The sequence below is a fragment of the Chionomys nivalis genome, chromosome 8, assembly GCF_950005125.1.
Source record: "Chionomys nivalis chromosome 8, mChiNiv1.1, whole genome shotgun sequence".
NCBI classification, from domain to species: Eukaryota; Metazoa; Chordata; class Mammalia; order Rodentia; family Cricetidae; genus Chionomys; species Chionomys nivalis.
In genome coordinates, this window is record NC_080093.1 from 12,167,151 (window position 1) to 12,188,950 (window position 21,800).

The 21,800-nt window shown below is 43.5% G+C and overlaps 1 protein-coding gene across 1 annotated transcript in view; it reads right to left on the reverse strand.

Annotated features, from left to right (window-relative positions):
• Sorcs3 (sortilin related VPS10 domain containing receptor 3) overlaps positions 1–21,800 on the reverse strand; it is a 613,376-nt gene that overhangs the window by 413,193 nt on the left and 178,383 nt on the right. Inside the window, exon 2 of the mRNA XM_057779107.1 lies at positions 14,314–14,381. Within this exon, the coding sequence (XP_057635090.1) occupies positions 14,314–14,381 (68 nt within the window). The remainder of the gene's footprint in view (positions 1–14,313; positions 14,382–21,800) is intronic.

A 21,800-nucleotide genomic window follows, 5' to 3' on the forward strand; every position in this document is an offset into this window, starting at 1 on the left:
TCATTTTAAAACGTAATGTATAATTTAAAAATATAGGTTAATAGATAGTCATCTGTAATAGTCAAGCTTGTAGTCATGTTAGGGTTTTTAGATGTATGGAGATATATTTCTGTTAGATAGGTAGTCTTCAAATATCTCAAAGGCCTTCAAAATATTACATTTAAAATGTATTAAAAACTTAGAACATTTCGTGAAAATGATACACATCTAGTCCTGGAGCACCAATCTACTTCAATAGGATGATGGGTGTCAAAGAGGATCCTCATGGAGTCTGTTAGCCATTTAGGAAAAAAAAAAAAAACTGTTCTTGCCTGAACTGCTTGACTAAACTTACAGGACCCACAGAAAAATAACTGCTAAAGTTGCCTTAAAAAAAAGTGATATGGTCCCTCTTTAGAGTACCTGCTTCATGAAAGAGACTGCCAGACATTCTGCAGGACACAGACGAAAGTGACTGACAAACTGCCAATATAAGCTTTGAAATTTCCTGCTTCATGGCAAAGTTTTCCAGACACTACAGGCCTGTAAGGCCAAAGATTGGATGCCCCAAAGTTACAGAGGAATTTTGGGTGACTGTCCAGCAGAGAGATGTCTATGTCAATTCTAGAGTTTTGGAAGTTGCTTACAATGCATTTTCTGTTAACTTAGGTAATATTATATCCTTCTGGGGTCTTTGATGGAGTTAAAGAATAGATAGTTATAATTGTAGTTTTTCTTAGTTATAATAAAAGATAAATTAGATATAAATATTGTAACTGTAATTCTTGCTTGATACCTGTTTTGTTATATGTAATTATTTTACTTTGTTAAAGTTAAAACCTTTCCTTTTATTTAAACAGAAAGGGGGGAATGGTGTGGGAAGTCCTTGCTTTTATTGGGTAATAAAGAAGCTCCTTTTGGCCAATGGCTAAACAGAGTAAAACAAGGCTGAAGGAGATATAGAGAGAGCACAGGCAGAGTCAGAGAGAAGTCATGTAGCTGCCCATCAGGACACAAATGCCTCTTCCTGAGCCTGCCAAAACTTTGCCAGTAGGCCACAACTTTGTGGTGATGCACAGATTAATAGAAATGGTTTAATTTAAGATATAAGAGTTAGCCAAAAATACGCTTAACTATATTTGTTTAACAAATAATATAGTTTTCTGTGTTATTATTTTGGGTCTGAGCTGCCAGAAACAAGAGCAGTCTCAGCCAAGAGGAAAATGAGTTCAACTCTTCAGCGTTGAGATGGTTCCACCACAAAAAGGCGGGGGGTACTAGTATTTTCCCCACCAGTTAAAGGAAAGGATCAACAAAGCACACGAATACCATTTTAGTAACCACCTGGCACATCAATAACTATGACAAGTATTATTATCATTATTGTTGATGATGACATCATTGTTTCTTCCTTTTTCAAAGTATATGGACCTGGACATGCTCAGTTGGTAGGACGCATGCATATCCTCTGAATCTGGAAATCCATCCTTTCAAATATAGTGATTATATTAAGACTTTTGCCAATAAACTCACAAAACTTTGAGGTATACAGATTACCGTGAATTATGTAATAAACAATCACCTCCCGTGTGTCTGCACCACTGCAGCTGCAGCAGTACTTCTCTCTGAATCTCAGAGTTTTGGCTTTTCTAGCCAAAAGATTTCCAAAATGTACCTTGCTCAGACCCAGTCTGACAGCATGTGCTGAGTCGTGAAGTTTCTCCTCCAGAAGTCTATCCTAAGGAAAGAATCCAAATGCAGAGAACAAAGATTTATGCACCTAGGCATGCATTAGAATATTCTTTAAATAGGGAAAAATGAAAGCAACCTAAATCTCCAAAAAACAGAAGAATAAACAGTTAAGTAAATTATGGAAGAGCAATATAATACCTTATTCCACAAACATTAAATGTGTGTTTGGAAAACACTTTGAATAACAGAGAAAAATGCTTAGTCAAACTTTATATAAAGTAGGAGAGAAACTTGTTATACAAAATGATCATCAATTATGTGCAGGTACATTGGTAAAAGTATATATAGTTCTGCATATGCCAAAAATTCACTACAGTTCGAGCAGGATTTACACAGCAAGGATCCTTAAGGGCCTCTTCATTTATCAAGCTTTAGAAATTATTTCTATCAGTAGAATTATATGAAAACTTAAATACCCAAAAAGGAAGAAAAAAGAGAGCTTAAGAAACTCATTGCTTCTTCCTACTTGAGAAAAACTAATCTTTTACAGCATTCTCAGTTCTTAGGACTGGTGGGAATTCAGGCAGATGGATTCCCAGAAGATAAAAAGACAGACCACCAAAGCATCAGGATAAATCAGAATCAGGACTGATTCAAGCCTGATATCTATCATCGCCGCCCTCACTCCCATCATCCCTGCCCATATCCCCATAGGAAGCTCACTTGAGGAAAGAAACAGACTAAGCTGAAGGACTCATGCTACTTCTGTACCCTCTGCATCCTGTGCTAAGAGAGATGTAGTATCCCCAGAGAACCCACACTCGATTCTTTCAGTCTTGATGTCCGACCTTTATCTAAGAACAGAAAGCCAATGAAGCCTGGTCTCCAGTGGCCTCTCACCAGGTAAGACTCAATGAGGCCAGTCAGCTCACCTAGGCTCAAGCATTTAGAGTCTGCAATTATACCATGGACAGCAACAAGTTCTAGTGGAAAATGAAGTTTCAAGTTGCCCTGAAGCAGAGAGCCTCAAACCTTATCTTCTTGCCTTCTCATTCCTTATGCATTGCATCAAATCACTGCACAAATAAATAAGCAAACTTGTAAGATGAATGATTCGATCAATGAATGAGGTAAGGACAGTATAGGTCTCCGAATTGTTCCCTCTAGAGGACAACTCCTCCTTAAACCAAATCACTTGCCAAAGGCATTATCCTAACTCAGCTATTCTTTTACTGTCTTAGTTCATGGAGTTTTTCTTCTTCCACTCTATCCTCAGAAAAATGTCTAAACTCCTCAGTCAGACACCAAAGTTTCAACAGCGTGATTTTCACTTCCTGCCAATCTGCTATCACTGTCCCCTTTCCCAAAGCTGCATCCGCATGTCAACTATACTGGCCTCTCGCTCATTCCTTGAATGCTCTCTGGTCTTTCTCTCCTCCTGAAGTTAACCTTGCATTTATCTAGAGTGTTCATCCTTCATGTCACCCACCAAAGTCTGACTTCCCTTTCAATGCTCCCTGAACACATGGCTCCTTGACTTATCATTTTCTGATCTCCCCAAGTTAGAACTAATATATAGCATAATTATTTGGATGGAGAGATAGCTTGGCTGGAAAAGGGCTTGGATGACCTGAGTTTGATCTCCAGAACCTACTTTAAAAGACATGGCCAGGTGGTGGAGTGCACACCTTTAATCCCAGCCCTCAGAAGGCAGAACTCTGTGAGTTCGAGGCCAGCCTGGTCTATAAGAGCTAGTTCCAGGACAACTAGGATGTTACACAGAGAAACCCTGTCTTGAAGAAACAAAAGTAAGATTAAAAGAAGACAAGACATGTTAGAATGAATTTACAACCCCAAAGCTGTGGAAGGGAAGTCAGGAGGATCCATAGGGCTCATCAACCAGCCAACGTAGGCTATTTGGTGAGCTCCAAAGCAAAGAGAGAGCAATCCTTTCTTGAGTAACAAGGTGGGCAGTCCCTGAGTAACAACACTCCATGTTGAGCTGTTCTTCACGCTCATGTATTCACACGCACACATGTGAACCCACAGGTGCATCCACCCATATACATGGACACGTACACACAAACATACACTTATTTCTTGAAGAATGGAATGTGTGAGCTCTCTTTTTCGCACATTCTCTTTCTTCCCCTTTCCAAGCCCTGTCATTTGTGAGTTTTTATATCTTCCTCCAAATGTTGAACTGTCTTAGTCCCCCTTCGAACAAATACAGTTTCTAACGTAAGTTGGGGGTTATGTTCTTTCTTCTTGTAACCAGAAAGCCTGTTATGAAACAAAAGCCTTTTCCACGTCACCTGATGCCCCATGGAGACTAGACTCCAGCTGCCAGCTTACCCTCGTGAGGTTTACCTCCAAGTGGAAGTCAGAGCCCATGACCAGCCTCTTGCGTCAGCACTCTCCAAGATCAATGTTAATTGCCCAATCAGACGAGCCTGATGCTGACAGAATGGGAGCTAATTAGGAAGTGCCAGGGCCCATTGCAGTTATTAATGGCTGTCATTTACAATGACAAAGGTGCAGTGTGGGCTGCTGCGAGTCTCTTTCTCGTCACTCTGAGCCAGCCATAGTGAAGATGGGCACAGGGAAGTTGATGAGCCGGGGGAAGGATGCTCCAGAACAAGTTCTCATGAATCTTCCAGATGCCAGAATGGCCAGGACAGCTCTCAGGTCAGTGACTAATTAAGAAGAGAGCTCTTTGAAACTGTGGGTTCCTAGACCTTGACCCCAGAAATTGATTCAGTACGTTTGGAAAAAGGCCCAGAAAACTGACTTTTCTTAAATTTCCCAGGTGATTCTCGTGATACACCTAAAGTGAAAATCATTCAGACAAATAAATATCCAAGTAAACCAGTTTTTAGTCCCCAAAGCATCCCTTACCCAACAATCTCTTACAAAACACAACATCAAGCAGGAAAGGCCAGGCTTGATGGCCAACACAACAGCAAAGTAAGCCACCACTGAGAATTGAAAGACTTGGGTTTGGGCTGCAGGTCTGAAATCACTGACCGCCAACCCCCTGATGGCCTTAGTGTGGCCATCTCTGAAATGGGGTATTCAATTACGTGGCTCTCACATTTCTCCCACAGATGTGAGAAGAGTCATGCGTCCATGTGTGCGGCAGGTTTTCAAATTTGAGGGATCCGTTCCAAAGGAGAACATTTTAAAATATAATTGTATTGCATTTTAAGACTTAGCTTTAGCTTGAACTTGGACGTTATGCTTGGAAGAAGCAGAAAGATGAGAAATGCTTCCCTTGAAAACTTAGCGATTCTTATAAAAAAAATCTCATTGGCATGTGACAGAGTGGGGACCTTCTTATCATTTAGTGTGTCTGGGGCAGTGATCTGTATGGTGGAGCTGCCAGAAGCCTCTTAATGGCATGAACTGTCGATGTCCAATAAAATAATTGGCCACCAAACAACGGAACGTTAACAATGAAAGCTTGACTAATCTTTATAGTTGTTATATATAAGCAGGAATGGTGTGTGTAAAGTCTACACTCCTATAAATTTGAAAATAGATAAGCTTGAAAATAGATAAGCAAATTGAACTTTTTCCCCCATTTTTGGCTTCAAGCCACTTTCCAAGAGCCCACCTACCATAGCTTTACACAGGCGGACATCTGGAAGGGACATAAATGAAAGCCTACCTTAGAGAGTAGGGAGAGGCATCCATTTGTAAATGTTATTTTAGAAGGGACTGTCTGGTCTGTTCACTTATTAACTTCATTAGAAGGCTAATGAATCTACTGCTGAGAAAATGCGAGGGAGCTCCGGCTGGGGAAAGTGATGAGAACTCCACACTCCTTCTCAAATGCTGGGCTTATTTGTGATCGTGATAAACCGGCACTGTACTCACGGGGAAGGGAAGACAGCATAAAATAACAATCAACAGACACAGGACATACATTCTTTTAGCCACTAGGCAAAGATCAAGATTTATGCATGCCAGGGTCCTGCCCAGTGGAAGAAAACAGACCAGGCCATTAAAAGGTGTTTTTTTTCTCATAATAAATGGAATAACATTAAACCCATAAACCAGATCTGCCTTCTCGGTGTTCTTGGGTCTCGATTCCCCAGTAATGTCTGATGATCTAAGACTCAGAATGAACTTCTCTGTTCTTCAGTTTAGAACAAACACTTCCATGCACTGAATGGCGGCCTCTTTGTTTAATGAATCCAAGCTAAGCAGTTTGGATAAGCCTTCTGGCTAATGCTTGCCAAATGGATAGGGCCCATGAGTGAGCAGAGTGTGTTAGGCTGTTGACACACGGATTAAAACTTAACCACCAGGAGTCTTAAGGAGGGCAAGGGTGGCTGCACAATGGACTAATGTTGTTAGCTCTGGAAAGGATCTGATGAGCATCATAAATTTTGTCTGTGCCTCCTGTTGGATAGCCCAAGATGCAGTGCCTGTAGACTCTGAGTTGAAAGAGACCACCCTTACTTACGAGGAAACAGAAGAATGATGTGAGCACTGCTTAGAGGCTGAGACAGGCTTTGAACCCCCACTTCCTTAGAGCTCAGCAGCTCCCAACCCTACCTGGATATCAGAATGAATGAGGGGGACTTTAAATGACAAATGTCAGAGCATAAGTCATGCTTGCCAAACTGGAATCCCATGAATGGACCAGGAGCCTTCATTTCCTAAACATGTTCTACACATTAGAGAATGGTGTATGGTCCCTCTCTGCCTCCCACATTATTTACATGGGGAGTAGCAAATCACTTCAATAAATGTAGTTTCCCCCAGAAGTTGCATCAAATATATAAATAAACAAATAAGTAAATAAATAAATCCCTAAAAGAGATATTTTGAGGGAACAGGAAATCATTCCTTGCATCTTACACCCAAGACCATCATAATCACTGGCATCACCATCATCACAAATGCTACCATCATCTGCCATATCTAAATCAAGAAATACAGTGGCCTTTACTGCCTGTCCCAAACAGTCAAGTACCTAAAGAAGGCTCAGAAAATCTCTTTCAAGTGATCCTCTCTCTATCAGTGCATCATTTCCAGGCATTATGTCTCTGGAAGTCTGAAGTTTTTCTCTTAAAGATGGCAGCACAATTGCCATCTGAACCTTAGAGGAAGCTTCTGGGCTTAGAGCATATGAACAATAATAACCATGTCATCTGGTATTGACCTGATTGCCAGAGTTTTACATTAATTTCATCTATGCATTAATTTCCAGTTCTACATTAAGTTTCAAATAGTTCTAGGAAAAGCTATGGGAAACAAAGTCCTTCCTCTGCAGGTTTCCATCCAAGGTTTAACCCAACCACAGAACAAAACAATTAACAAAATCTATGCATAAGTTAAGTAAGTATCAAGCCTTTTATTACCATTATTTACTAGATTATAAAACATAACCCTTGTTATAGCATTTATTTATTGCTATAGCATTTATATTGTGTGAGGTATCATAAGCTACCTAAAGATATTTTAATATATTTATTTATATATATAAATTGCATAAGCTAAAGGCAAATAGTTATTGGCCTGCTGTTGTTTTCTACGTTCATTTTACAAAACTGATCTGAGAATCCCCAAATTTTGTATCCATTGAAAATTCTGGTTCTGCTCCTCTACTGACAAAAAGGAATGGATTTTTTTTTCTCTAGAGATGTTCAATCCCTGCTAGAGCAATAAGTTTGAATTTTATTCAACAGGAAAATAGTTCTGGTGAATGTGGGAAGCTTCTAGAGGGGACTCCAGAGCCCTTCTACACAGCTGGGGAAATGCAAACTGGTGCAGCCGCTGAGGAAGTCAGTCTGGAAGTTCCTCGAACACACCAATGCAGAACTACAATGTGGCTCGACCAAACACTTCTGGGCACATACCTGAAGGGCTGTAAGTCGACATACTACAGAGACACTACACATGCATGTTTACAGCTCTTCATAACAACTAAGAGAAAGAACCAGTCTAGATATTGTAACAGATACTATGAATGGATTTAAAATGTGGGATATGTTCATATTGGAATTATAGTCAGCCATAAAGTAATCTGACATCATGACATTTGCAAGAAAATTGATAAAGATCATTATGACAAATGAAATAAGCCAAACACATAAAGAGAAATACTGCCTCTTTTCTTTCTATGTGAATCCAGACTTGTATATGTGTGTGGTGGATGTGGGGATATCCATGTAGGTCAAGAAGGTAGAAAGGAGACTATGAGAAAGGAGGAAAAACTCTCAGTGGGAGGAGAAGGTAAAGTAACACAATGGTCATAAAATAAGAATAAGGGGGGATTTGCAGGAAGGAAGGGGACCAGGGAGGACCAGGAAAGAGGGGACGAACAGAACTAAGTCTGTGCCATAGATGCCAATGCTATAATGGAAGGCATCTCTGTGTATACTAACTTAAAATTTTAAGAGGCTTGGGGAGATGGCTCCGTAAAATAAAATAATAGAATAAAATGCACCTGTTCCAAGATCCTCAGGACACATATGTAAAAGTCTGACACAGAGGGGTGGGCCTATAACTCTAGCACTGCAGGACAGAAGTAGTTATATCTCAGGCCCTCACTGGCTAGCCAGTCTTGCCCAAATAGCAAGTTCTAGATTCAGTAAAAGATTGTTGTCTCAAACACTAAGATGCAGAAACAAAGAAGACACCATAACATCAACTTCTAGTCTCCATAGGAGCCTGCAGGTGTGAGCACACACACCCACATACACACGTGCACATATGAATATATACGTACATCACACAAACACATAAATACACTTTTTAATTAAATATAGCACTATATTTAATTATATATGTCATCCAATCACTTCTCCAATCATCCCTATAACTGTTCTACATTATGTGGAAAGAGCTGGGCAAAACTTGTGTTTCTAGAGGACAGCCACTCACTGAGGAAGGCACTATATGTCCTGTATGCACACATATTCTTGCACCTACCTGCTTCCGTTTCCTATGAACAAATATTGTATCATTCAACCAAACTAAACATTCCTTGAAGATAGCAAACATAGCATCTGATTTGCATCTCCCAGTGATGTGTTTGGGGCTGCTTCCACAGTGGATGATCAATTAGTACCTGTTCAGTTGAATGGTCTGTGACCCATTCAGGATGTTTCTTCAAATTCATCACCACTGAAAGCAAATAGAAGAAGGTCCCAATTCTATAGAGAGGATTTTACATCCTTCCCACATCAGCCTCATCTTTGGAAGCTCACATGTGAAGAGCCTAATGAATTGGGCAGAAAGATTTTAATTAACAGTCAAGAGAAAAAAAAATATGACATTCCAATCTTCAGTTTTGTTTCCATTAATTCACCAAGATTCAGCAGGAATTCCACTAAGGAATTGGAGTGAGCATTTGTAGAAGGAGGGAAGCATATAAATAAATCATGAGTGTCATTAAAATTTGTAAACTAATAACTTCTGGGAAGCCTTAGCAATTATCGTCAGGGTTTTCTTGGCAAACAGAAAATTAATAAATCCAAAAGGTCTCCATTTTATATTTAAAAGGCAGCATCCCTGAGAAAGGTCACTGACAGAACAATTAGAGAGGAAATAAATGGTTCAGACAACTGCTTGGGAAGTAGATGAAAGCCACAGCTTCCCAAGAGGCCAGAGTTTAAGACAATTCAATATGAAGAAAGGGATGGCAAGGAGGAGCTGTGGTGAGGTTTGGCTAGAGGCTCCTGGAAGCTCCATTTGGATAGCTAAGCCTTTGTAAGATGCAATTTAAATATTTATCCATGACCAATCAATAAACACCTAAGGCACATGTTCCTTACCAGAGAAGCTCATAGTCTAAGGACAAATCATCAGTGAAATTTAGGGATGCAAAGCTGACCGTGAGCACAGAAGGAACACCCAACCCAGGGTTGGAAGGGTCTTCAGTAGGATGTGCCTGATATGCAGCCTTTCTCCATAAGCATTCTAACCGGGAACCCTCATTGTTCTAGGTACCCATAGGGCACATCCAGAAAGAAAAACTGGAGCCTAGTAGCTTTTCTAGGAAGCTAATATCTCCCATTCTTCAAGGTGGTAGTGGAAATAGAAAGAGATGAGAAAGATGAATATCAAATGTCCACCAAATGTCTATTTGGGATATTTACTTATTTATTCTTGGCTCTTTTATGCCTAGATAACTACAAATTCATGTAAATTCTCTGAGTACCCATAACCCAATAACCAGAAGAAAGCTTCTACAGAAAAATTACAATTGTGAGAAAGACAGGCATAGTACAGTTGTCTCTAGTGGAAGTTTCACTTAGGACAAAAATATTGAAGTGGAAATGGCCATACCATAGACCAGGGAAGCACCTAATCTCAGTGTCCTCACCCTGATTTTTCAGGGAGAGCACTGTGTCCCTCAAAAAAGCCAATCTGATTCATCAGTTCTTTTCACTTGAACTCTAATATGTGCTGTGTCCTTTGACTGAGATCATCAGATGCTTGCATTAAATGGCAACTTTACACAGCCATCCTCGTGTTAGTGAAGAAAAACTACGACCATCTCCGGCTTAACAAGACCAAAGAACTGCAGAAGAAATACCACAAGGACACGGAAACAGATGTCAATGCGATGCTTTCAATCTCTTTGTTTATTTAGAAGTAGAGGGCCTCTGAATTATTAACCCAGTGGGGGCAAACAATCCCATCGCAGTGAAGTCTGGCAGGGGGGTGTCATCTTGTCAAGACAGCTGCTGCTTCGGGGCTTCCCTGTCGCACAGAAAATCACCAAATTCGGTTTCAGCATGGTTAAACACAGTAAGACAAAGCAGGAGGCTGAAAGGGTACATGGGTAATTTAGTTTCTTTTTCCCTTTCCACTCTGTTAGGGAGGTAACTCTAGCACTCTAGGCTCAAACTGTAAAGTCTATCATCATTATCAATACAGGAAAAGAAAATGAGAGATAAGCTTAGAGATGAATGAAGAAGACAAAAGAGTGTTAGAAGCCTCCCAGTGGCCCCAGCAATCGCGCCTGCAGAAGCCTGCACAATTTAGGAGTGGTGTCTTTTCATTCGCGTTCTAGCACTGAACTTCCAAGGTGAATTTCATCAACATGCGAAAGTCCTGAAACCTAACACAAAAATACATCCTTATCTGACATTTATCCACTGGCAAAAGCTCATAAATCTCTATAAGTCCTCAAAATGTCACACCATATGGAACATGATTTCTGTTAACTGCATCAGTGGAACCAAAGCAGGACTGCGCCTCTTCAGTCAACTCCCTGGGTCCCCATGCCCGCCCGTCTGCTTCTTTGCTTCTTCTTTGGCTCCTGCCTCACTTACAGAACAGCTCAGAGAAGCTGGCCCATAAAAGATTATCTTCAACAAGGTAGTCATCAATATTCTGATTCCTCCCAGAGAGTCCAAGGGACAACAATCAGGGACACACTCCTTCCTCCTTAGTTCCTGTCTTCCTACTTAAAGTTACTACTAATTACTAGAGGATACAGAACATACAGACACCTTGATGGCCTGGGAGTTCTCTCACAAGCTCCTACAGCAATGGATCCCTAAATGAAAAGCCAATAATGAAATGAAAACCCTATACAAACACACAGGGTTCTAATAATCACGAATAATTACAACAAAGTTAATGCTTCCTACACCAGTTACTGTCCTAAGTGGTTTTGCATTTATCATCTAATCCTTACAAGTCACTCACTAATTCATTCACTGAGCAAACATATTAATCACCTCATGAGTGCCAGATTCTCCTCTAGGAGCTGGGGGCACAGCACTAACTGAAAATGAAAAAATAAACAAGCCTTTCTCTCTCTAAAACTTAGACATTAGTGGTTGTCTGTAGGCAATAAATAAATCAATAAGTAAATATTTAACATGCCAAATAGTGATTCAGTACTGGGAAGGAGAAGGTAGGGCAGGCAATGAAATGGGAAATTCCAGGGAAAGGACTCAGAGATGAGGAGACATGGAAGCAGAGATGAAATGGAAGAAGGGGCTCTCTGACCCTTGGGATTCTAAACCAGAAAAGAGTTGAGCATAGACACTCCAGGGAACTGCGTTGTGCTTGTGTCTGGGGAACCACAAGCGTATCAAGTGCACATGTGTGTTCTCTACTGTCCCCAGCTCCTATGAGGGGAAACTGGGTCTCAGGTTGGTGTGGTATTGAATGACAGATATGACACCTCATGTACCCCATCCTGATCCTTGCACTCTACCTAAAGACTGCGTTTTTATGGAAGAATCTTTGTTAGTACCACTATATATCTTGAAATAAAATGACCCTGGATTATCCAAGTGGGGGCCTTTTCTAACCACAAAGCCATGGTCGGGGTAGGGAGGGGCACTGATACAGGAGAATTTCGGGTGAAGATAAAGGCAAGATGGGAGAGACACAATCACAAGGTCCAGGAGAAGCTTCCAAACGTGGATAGAGGTGAAATTTTACTCCCTAAAGCCTCCAGGGTGAAGTGAAGACCTAACGCTACCCTGAATTCAGGCTTCCAGACTACAAAACGGAGAGAGTAAGTGTCTCCTGCTCTAAGCCATCCATGTGGGGTCACTTGTTGTGACAGCCGCAGGAAACTAAGACACAGGGGCTAAGTAAGCATCCAAAGGTGAGGTTACAGGGTTCGCTCGGAATGCAAACCCACACTTAAACTCCAGCAGTCGGATGGCAGCATGCCTGGAGTGACTTGCTTGTATATTGTATCCGCTGAAGAGCTGAGCAGCTCCCACCTCAGGGAAGACTTGACGGCTTCAGAGGCTGTGTCATCAAGCAACTGGGCCACATTCTCCGGATTTGCCTGGCCCATGCTTGAAACTAGCCAAACCTATTCTAAGCATGAACTGTCAGGCACAGGTGTTCCTAAACATAAGGCCAGGATTTACCGGTTGCTTTCGTGATTGGACCAAACTGACTACACAGGAGTGAGGCTTACGGTATCATGCAGCATCTCTGTTTGGGGGCTTTAGGAAGGGCTTCTGAGCTTCAATTCTCAGGCAATACTGCGTGAGTGGAATCTGCCCAGCTCTCATCTGCTAGAGGTGGGGAGAGCTTATACCTCCACCGACTTTTACTGAACAGTAAAATAGGTACGAGACCACCTATACAAAAGGATGCAGACCTCCACCATCTGATAAGTTAGCCCCCAAACTTTAATTTAGCTGACACCCCTTTCTGTGAGACCCGCTCTGACTAGCCCGCAACAAGCAGGCAGGCCAGATAATGAAGCATCTCATACTCCAGGCTCCCTGCAACAAGATCCATGAAACCCTCAGGACATGGCGCCGGGTGGTGCTGCAGCCAGATAGGTGGCCTTTAGTGGAAGTATCCTCCCCAGTGTTGATGTGTGGTAGAGAAAACGAAAGGAAACGCACCAGCCCACCAGCCTGCAGCAGTAAGCACTAGCACAAGGTACCAAGTCACAGCTGCTGGTGACACTTGCTATTGCCAGTGTGTCAGCGCAAGCCAGTGTGCTTGTGAGTGTGCAAGGTGTGAAACTCGGAGGCCTAAGAGCTTGCATGCCAAGCTTTCATCTTTGGACCACCAAGATGACAATGTTACAAATAATGACCAGCCCGGCCTTAGCTTAGCCTTTTTTTTTTCAACTAGCTCTTATAACTTAAATGAACCTGTCTCTTTTAATCCACATTTTGCCGCACGGCTTGGTTACTCTGTTCTGTACCATATCTGCGACTTCTTCAGTCTCTGGTGAAATCTGCACACCTAGATTCCTCCTCCTCTTCCTCTCTCTCCCCCCCAGAAATCCCACCTATCCTCTCTTGCCTTGCTATTGGCCATTCAACTCTTTATTAAACCAATCGGAAGGTGCCTTAGGCAGAGACACATCTTTGCAGTGTCCACAAATATTACGCAACAGGTCTGCATACAGGTGCTCCCCGTCCAGAAGAACTACTAGCATCACAGCTAAATCAGAGCTCTCTTCTCCATGCCGACCCTTCTCCACCATGACCCTTTTACCCTAAGACTGTCATCAAGATGCCTTCCTATCCGCCAAGGTACAAGAAGTACAGGGCAGCCAATTCACAGAAGTTTCTGGGGCCTAAAAGTTTAATTCCTTTTAAAATAAAAATAAGCAAATAAACTTTTGAAGCTGAAAAAATGTTTTCAAATAGGTTGCTGAGATATTGTCCTCTTTGCCCATTATAATATTTCATTATATAATACAAAATAAAATTAGCATCATTCTATGGGGAAAAGGGGTTCACAAAGGCAAAATCAAGTAGGCACCATGAAAACTACCATGCAGCTATGACTCTGTTCTGTCTACATAATCAAGGCTCCTTGAAAACTGCAGCATCTTCCAAGTACCAGTGATGCCTCTGGACCAGATCTGTACCCAAAGCAACAACCCCTTGCTCCAGCAGCAGTCCCATAGCCAAGAGCCTCTGTTAAGGAATCCTTCTCCTCCATCTCCGACAAGCCCCTCGCAAACCCTGCCAGCCTGCAGAAGCAACAAAGTCCCAAGGCAGACAGACAACAGGCAAGTCCTAAGGAGCGTCAGGCCCGCTTCCCACACCCAGCTTTCCGCACCGGAGGTAAAATTCCTCTATTCCCTCTGAAACAGGCTTCTCGGTTTTCTGGCTTACGTTTCTCCCCAGCCAAACCATGCAGGGAAGCATTAAGATAGTTTAATCCACTTACCTCCACAGAGAACTCTCAGTCACACTCCCCAAGTTGAAGTCATAGAGCTTCGTCAGGATCAGTATAACCTGCAAGGGGTAGGGGCGAGGGCGGAGAAGAGGGACAAAGGGGGAAAAGGAAGCTGACTTTAGTTTGTGCGGCAGTACTCATGGCATCTAGTATCACCCAGAGGAGGGCTTAGTATTTATCCGCTGAGTTTGAGGAGTATTATAGGATCAAGCAAGGGGGACGGAATTATTAATGTGGTGCACCCCAGTAACTGGTAGCATTTATTTTAATCCTGGCAGTGCCTTGCATCTGAAATAAAGCATGCCAAACAGGAATTAATTGGGCACTAACAGTGGTCTCTACACATCGGTCCTTCTTCAAGGTCAAGCCCAGGCCAGCTGGCACGGTTCACTACCAAGGCCACCCAGATCAGAGGCACCCCCACCCCCGCCTTGCATCTGATCTCAAGATGACTCTGATGTACAGAACGGGATCTAAAAGAACTAAGAGGGAACTGGGTCGGCTCTCTCCATCTACAGAAGGAGTTCAAAGAGATTTTGTGTTTTCATCAGATACAAATACCTGAATGGCAACAGGCTCCGTCCCTAGTGTCCTGCTACCGCCTGCAGCTGATCGTGTGGCAACTGCCCCCACCTCACAGTAAGCAGGTCAGGGGACTTCACCAGACTCTGCGACTATCATCCTGACTCCAGCTGAAGTCAGAAGACCGTGAGCTAGAGTTGCATAACCAGAACTGGCTCTGGGCTGCCTGATCTGTCCCTGTGCCCTTTCCGTGTCTCCAGCTGAGAAGCTGAGTCTCACTCAGACAGCCCCATGCCTGCCCCCACCATGTATCTGGAGAGCGGCTTGAACACAGCCTTCTGGCCACAAGGGTGCCAAGCGCACCGACTTTATCACATGCAGCAGTATGCAGGTGGGCAATACACATAGCCAGTTGTGTATAATTGTATTTATCTAAATTTAATACACATCTCATTTCACTTTTCTCCTCTCCTTCCCATTCCACAGTTTAACTCCCTCCAACTCATTTGCACAGCAGCCATTAAACTCTCTTGGAGATAATTAATTTCTTCTTCCGGGATGGGGCTTTCCCATTCTAGGTATCTGTTTAAGATTAAAGAAAAATAATCAGCCATTATATTGAACATTTTATGGGATTTATCTCACAACAAAGTGCTCGCCTGGAGATTTATTCTCATCCAGCACTCCATGAGGTCAATCAACCCTATCTCCATTTCTTCTATGTAAAGGAGAAAGAAATTAAAGGAGCGAGACCACAGTCTGTGGTGGGCTAAAAGGAGTCCGTGCAAGGTTGACTTGGGATATCCAATTTCTCTGTGGAGCTATCGCTGGAGGCCGCGGGTTTCTCACAGGTGATGTTCTGTTGTGGAAGAAGCAGGGATGTGTAAAACTGGAGACTCTCCCGAGCCACCTGATGCATACTGTACCACAAGAGCAAGGGGCATGCAACCTACACAATACATGTACTCCAGGGTCACCAAGTGACCCTGGTCCTTCTCACTCATAGCTAGTTTCTTCTTTGTTAAATCCTGAGATTAAGGAAGCAGCAGGATTTAACCCTTTTCTCTCCAATCGATGTGCTGTAGTGAGCCAGAGAATTTCTTTCTGTTGCACACACACACACACACACACACACACACCAGCATTTTCCATCCCTTCTTTTAACCTTCTTTTATCTATGCAGACATTCTCAAAGCCACGATGGAAAAGCACAAACAGCTGTGGGCACTGGTGACATAATCTGGAAGAAGAATTCCCCAGTGTAACTAGGGATAAGTCAGAGTGGCCATGTTGGGGTCTGCAGGAAGAAGCAGATCACCTCATTTTCCTACAGCATCATGGCCAGACAAGCTGCCCTTCCACCAGAGAGGGGCACTGTTGACTGAAGACCCCCAGCTTTGGTGCTGCAAAGGGCAGGTCTATATCCCCACAAGGCTACTTTCGTCAATTACTAAATGCAGTACGGACACCAGGCTTACTCCTTTCTCAGTGACATGGGACTCCTCTGACGAGTGACACTGACTTGGCAGTCCCCTAAAAGGCTCTGGACTTTACTCAGAACTGCATGGTAGCCCCAGCTAGCCTTGCCTGTGCTGTCCTGACCTGTCTATTCCCTGTGAGGTCAACACTGCTGCACCATCCAGGAGTCACCGCATCTCTCCCAGAACCAGCCCACTTTTGTTCACAGGCGTTTTCCCTAATGAGTTCCTCTCAGCTTTGGGTCTGCTAACTGGAGGATCCCAATAACATATCCTGTCACCCTTTCATGTCCCCGTCCCCTGTGGGTGATTTCTACTTGTCCTCTTAGCTTATCTACTTTCTTGATTAGAATCTTTTACTGACCCTGTCTATAAAAGCAGGAAACCCAGACCCTCGACACTGGCATTCTGAGGTTCTCCATGGTGTAGCCAATATTCTCACTTTTATAGTTCTCCGAACTCTGTCCTCTGCTCTCCTCTGTCTAGGTTGCCTGAGGTCTTGCAGCTTGGTCAGCCATACTCACATCTCAGCTTTCTCGGTCCCTTTCTTGCCTCACTGACTATGCTCTCATTGCCTGTTGCTCTGGAAACAGACCAGAGCCCAGCTTCCTTAACTAGCCTCTCAGGCTAGTCTATTAGTTTTCTCTCCTCTAACGTTTTTGTTTCCAAGTGAGTCACATTATTTTCCGGTTAACATGATCTCACCAGTTCTTGGGTGTTACACGAGCTGCCCTCTCAAATAGACAGACCATGAACAATTTGAAGGTGGATGCTTTGTTCCTGTATCCTCTTCAGAACCAGGCTCAGCACCTGAAGCTTCTTATTCAGTAAGAGCTGTTGAGCCAACAACAAATATTGATGTTTTGGTGGAAATTCACAGACTTCAGCCAGGAATGGTGTTCTGCCTACACAAAGGACATGAAGTGGGGGATACTTTACAATAACTGGACTTGACTGAGTGCTCCAAGGTGGTGCTCTTTGCATTCCATATGTAATGCTGAAGCCAAAGGTCATGTTGGGAGCAAGTGTGGCTTGGTAAATGCATATTTGTTGGATCCACCCCCAGAAAGTTTGAACCTAGGCAGTGTCCAGAGAGCTCCCTGGGACATCCAGAGGTCCAAACTCTGAGACTCTATTGCACACAAGCATTCTCTCAGCTCCGTGCTGTGATGCTGCCACCCATTCTACCGCAGCTGGACCCTGATCTGGGCATGCAGGCTTTCTTTTAACTTGGATGGATGTAACTTAATAGGTCAGGCAGGGACTAGTCACACCAGTATCCTCCAGTGAAAAGTCGAAACACGAGATCAAGGGTGAGAAGCTTCCTATCCCCTGGAGTCCAGCACAGGCGAACACCAACAGAGCTATGGAGAGATGATGATGGTGGAACCTTCAGCCTTATTAACATCTGCACTGAGCAAACAAAATCAAGAGCAAAAGGGACAGGCTTTCACATGCCTGGCATCTCTTATCACTCGGAGCCTTGCAGCAGCCTCTGGAAAGAGAAAATGCCCAGGGAAAGACTGAGCATCAACACAGCAAACCATCTAACAGGATCCAGACTGCTGAGCAAGCACTCAGACCACAGAGAAAGAGCGGAGTGTGCCTGGAAACACGCAGGATCCATGCACCGGATGGACTACAGATCCACAGCAATGCCTCGAGGGACTGCTCTAGAAGAATGGTCACGGTGGTTAAAGACAAATAAGGAAAAGCAGGGATCAAGTATTAAATGAATTTTACTACTCTGTGGTTTTCTCAGCAAAGCTTTGTGGGCAGGGCAGGCATTCTATCTCTGTTTACAGCTAAGGAGACATCCAGAGTGGAATAAACAATTCCTGTCCCTCAGCCAGCCAGAGGCCTGGTCCCACCTGGCTCGAATCAGCCTTGCTAGCTCTGCTTGTACATCTTGCTCCTTCATGTGGTAAATGTTATAAGGCTAATGTACAAGGTTGGGGGTGGGGGAGAGAGAGAGAGAGAGAGAGAGAGAGAGAGAGAGAGAGAGAGAGAGAGAGAGCAGATAAACATCCCTATACCCTCAGAGACTTATCACTCATTCTTGAACTCCGTAAATGTTTACTAAGCACCTTTTGGAAGAAAAGTAAAGATACCAGTTACATTCTAGAAATCAAAGAGAACCAGAGTTCAAGGCCTGGGGGTAACAATATCTTTGGTTTTCTTTGTTCTTGGCATAAGAAACAAGAAACAGGTGTGTGCAGAGAACATAACTAGACAAACTGCTAGAAGACAAGGTTCCTTGCATACTTTGGCAAGTCAAGTAACTGGCTAAAATCCATGTAGGCCTCTAGACACCAGGATAAAAGAAAATAAAGTGGAATAATTCATGAATAAATAGCACCTCTCTCTTCTCATAAACTGTATGCATTCGGATGCACACATAGAATATGAAGGAGACTCGTGTATGTAAGTGTGTCTAAATATAGCAGAGACGCTCATATAGATGAAGACATCGGCACATATAAGCTCTCTCTGAAGTGGCACTTGACATCTCTAGACTATCATTCTCCTTCTCCCCTCACAGTTCTGTTAGGGTCAGCGTGATTTCGGTGTATTCCCATCTTCTCTATAAGACTGTGACCTTCCTGAGGTCAAAAACACCCCCAGGGCCAAGCACACATCCATACATAGCATGTACTATGCAAGGTCCTTGGATTAAAAACGATGACAATAAAAAAAGAGACGAAATGATAAACGTAGGAGAGAAGTATGGAAAGAAGAGGAGGCGACTACATCCACAGAATGTAATTAGCAAAGCCTCCATAGAGGAAGGGCTATAAATGCTGGCCTTAATATACAGTGAGAACTGGAATATATCTTGATGGAGTCTACTTGCTTTCTTGCTCGCCTACTTCAAGTCTCTCTTTTTAACCAATAACAGGGAGACAGAACAGAGAATGGGACAGAGGGAACCATCCCAGAAGTGACAAACAGCTGAGAGAGAGGCAGACTTCACAGGCTGTGAAACAGGGGCCAACCATATGTTGGGTGCTATGCACAGGAGTCCTCCTTAGAGACTGAGGTCAGGCATGGAAGATACTGGAAGATCAAGAAGAGAGTATTCATAACCCACTGTGGCCCCTGTGAGTGAAGGAAAAGTTTTATAAAAGGGAAAGGGTAGCTGACTACGGCATATAAAGTCTACTGCAATGAAGAAGCACACATGCACGGAAACCTGTCTGGTAAAAGAGAAACGAGAGGCACGTCCACATCTGCTCTCCTCATTCTCAGACTGCTCGTGTCTCCTGATGTTCCCAGACGCTCAAGCAAGCTGGATTCCTAGCACCAGCAGTTAGTGTCCTTGTTTCTCGTCCTCCCTTCTCTCTCCTTCATCTGTTCCTGCCCTCTGTCAGACTCTGTGTGAGAGAAAGTGATTAAAACGGAAACAGTTCCTACCAGCGTGTAATTTAGAGCTTCCTTTATCTGCTGCCTTCCAGGATTCTCTGTGCTGGAACTAAGGAGCCCAGACCCTATGCAAGGCTGCCAGAGGGGTTTGTAGTGAGGGGCTTGCCATCCCTTTCACATACCACACTCTGTACGAGAGAAAACACCCAGCTCAGAAACTGTAGCCTCTTTGCACCAAGAATCCTCTTCACCTTTTCCATGTGTAAACTTACTATATTCCTTTATCCCATGCTCTGTCTATGGAAGAGGCTTGTATGCTGGCCTGAAGATGCCATTTGCTGGACAGAGCAAAGAGTAATGACACACCTTATTTAGTGGGAGACAATTCAGATTCCAGAGCCCTTAAACTCCTTCTTTGAACGATGCCCATTGCTCCAGAGCCTGCGGGAAATAGAGGAGGCTGCAGATCAGAGCCATTGCTCTCACCTGACCAATCCAGTGAGCTCCGCTCAGGAAGGCAGGCAGGAAGCCCCGGGGGATTCCTGTCCTCTGAAAGGATAATGCATAATCTGCAAATTCATAAATCACTAAGACATCCCTGCCTGTGAGCACAGTCAGTGGAGTGAGAACATTTAATGCCTGTAAAATTTTACTCGGAAGGAAAATTACTTTAGTTCATTAAACCTTTCTGAAAGCTTGATTCCTTTATAACCAAGGGATGCCTGTCCTCTTCTTCCCCTCTCTCCCTCCCTCCCTTCCTTTATGCCTTTCTGTCTCTTCCCTTCCTTCTTGATCAGATGTAATAAGTGCACATCTTGATGGAACACAGCATGATTCTGAATGCTTTCACACCAGTACAGGCTGATCAATCTCGGTAATGAACGTTTTCATCTCTGTATATTTCTTTGTGTTTGGAGCCTTTTAACTGAAGGAACGACCAGGTCAGAGCAAGAACAAGGTGCTCTGAAGTCAGCATACAGGACAGCAGGGGTAGTGGCGTGAATCTGAAACGACCAGCATTTGGGAGGCTGAGATCGAGGGTCACAAGTTCAGGGTCAACTTGGTCCACATAGTGAGTACAGGACAGCCTAGACGACTCAGTGAGGACCTGTCTTAAATAAAGAATTTTAGAGGGTGGCTGGGTTCACGGTTCACTGGGAGAAGATTTTAAAAGCCTAGCCCTTCTGGGGAACAGGGTGTAAAGTAAACTGTACCGCCCTGTCCTTGTCCCAACTAGAGTGTTCTCTCCCTGCTCATTAGAACGGGCCCTGCTGGTTTTCTTTACCAAGAGCCATTAACAATGGAATGCAAACGCGACACTGGCCACACACTTCTTTGGTACACCACAAAAGCAAGTACTTGAAGTCTCAGCAGCACTGTGACCCTCCCCATCTCCTCCCACAAGGGGGAGCCTCAGCCTCCAGGGAATAGAAACACATCTTTATCTGGATTCCAACTGACTTGCCTATACAAGGCTGTCTGGGTACTCGCTTCAGATACAGAATAAGATAAATGGTGATGTCGCCTACCATGAGTTTAGAATCCAGTTGGGAGGGTAGAGAACTAATTACCACAAAGAGATTGCAATGTCATCACTACACATATGATGTGTGACATTTTGAAAAACTGTGAGGCCCTCTCTCTGGTTCTTTCAGATGGAAACAACGCTCGGGTTTAATAGAGAAACTCCATGTGATCTTTGGATCATTGCTTGTCCACACAAGGCAAGAGGAATACTGAGTTTCTGAGATGTATCACGGCGGACTAGCACGCCCCAATGCTGGCCTCTGTCACTTGCTATTCATTTATTAGCCCACCACATTCTCAGCATTCAGCAAAGAAGAAAGTGAGGCAGCATCTTTACCAACGCGAAGTTTATATTTTAACCGAGGAGATAAGTAAACAGCAAACTCCAACAGTCGGAGGGCGGAGAAAACCAAGGAGGAGGAAAGAATACATAGGGAGGACATGAGGAACTGGAAACAGACAGGATGGCCCCAGGGGCTCAAAGCAGAAGGAGCACATAGGAGTCCAGGGAAGAGCTTGAAAGCTGCTGTTATTTGCACAAACTTCTGAATGAGGGGAGAGATTGTGCTATTTATTCGTGTGTCTCTC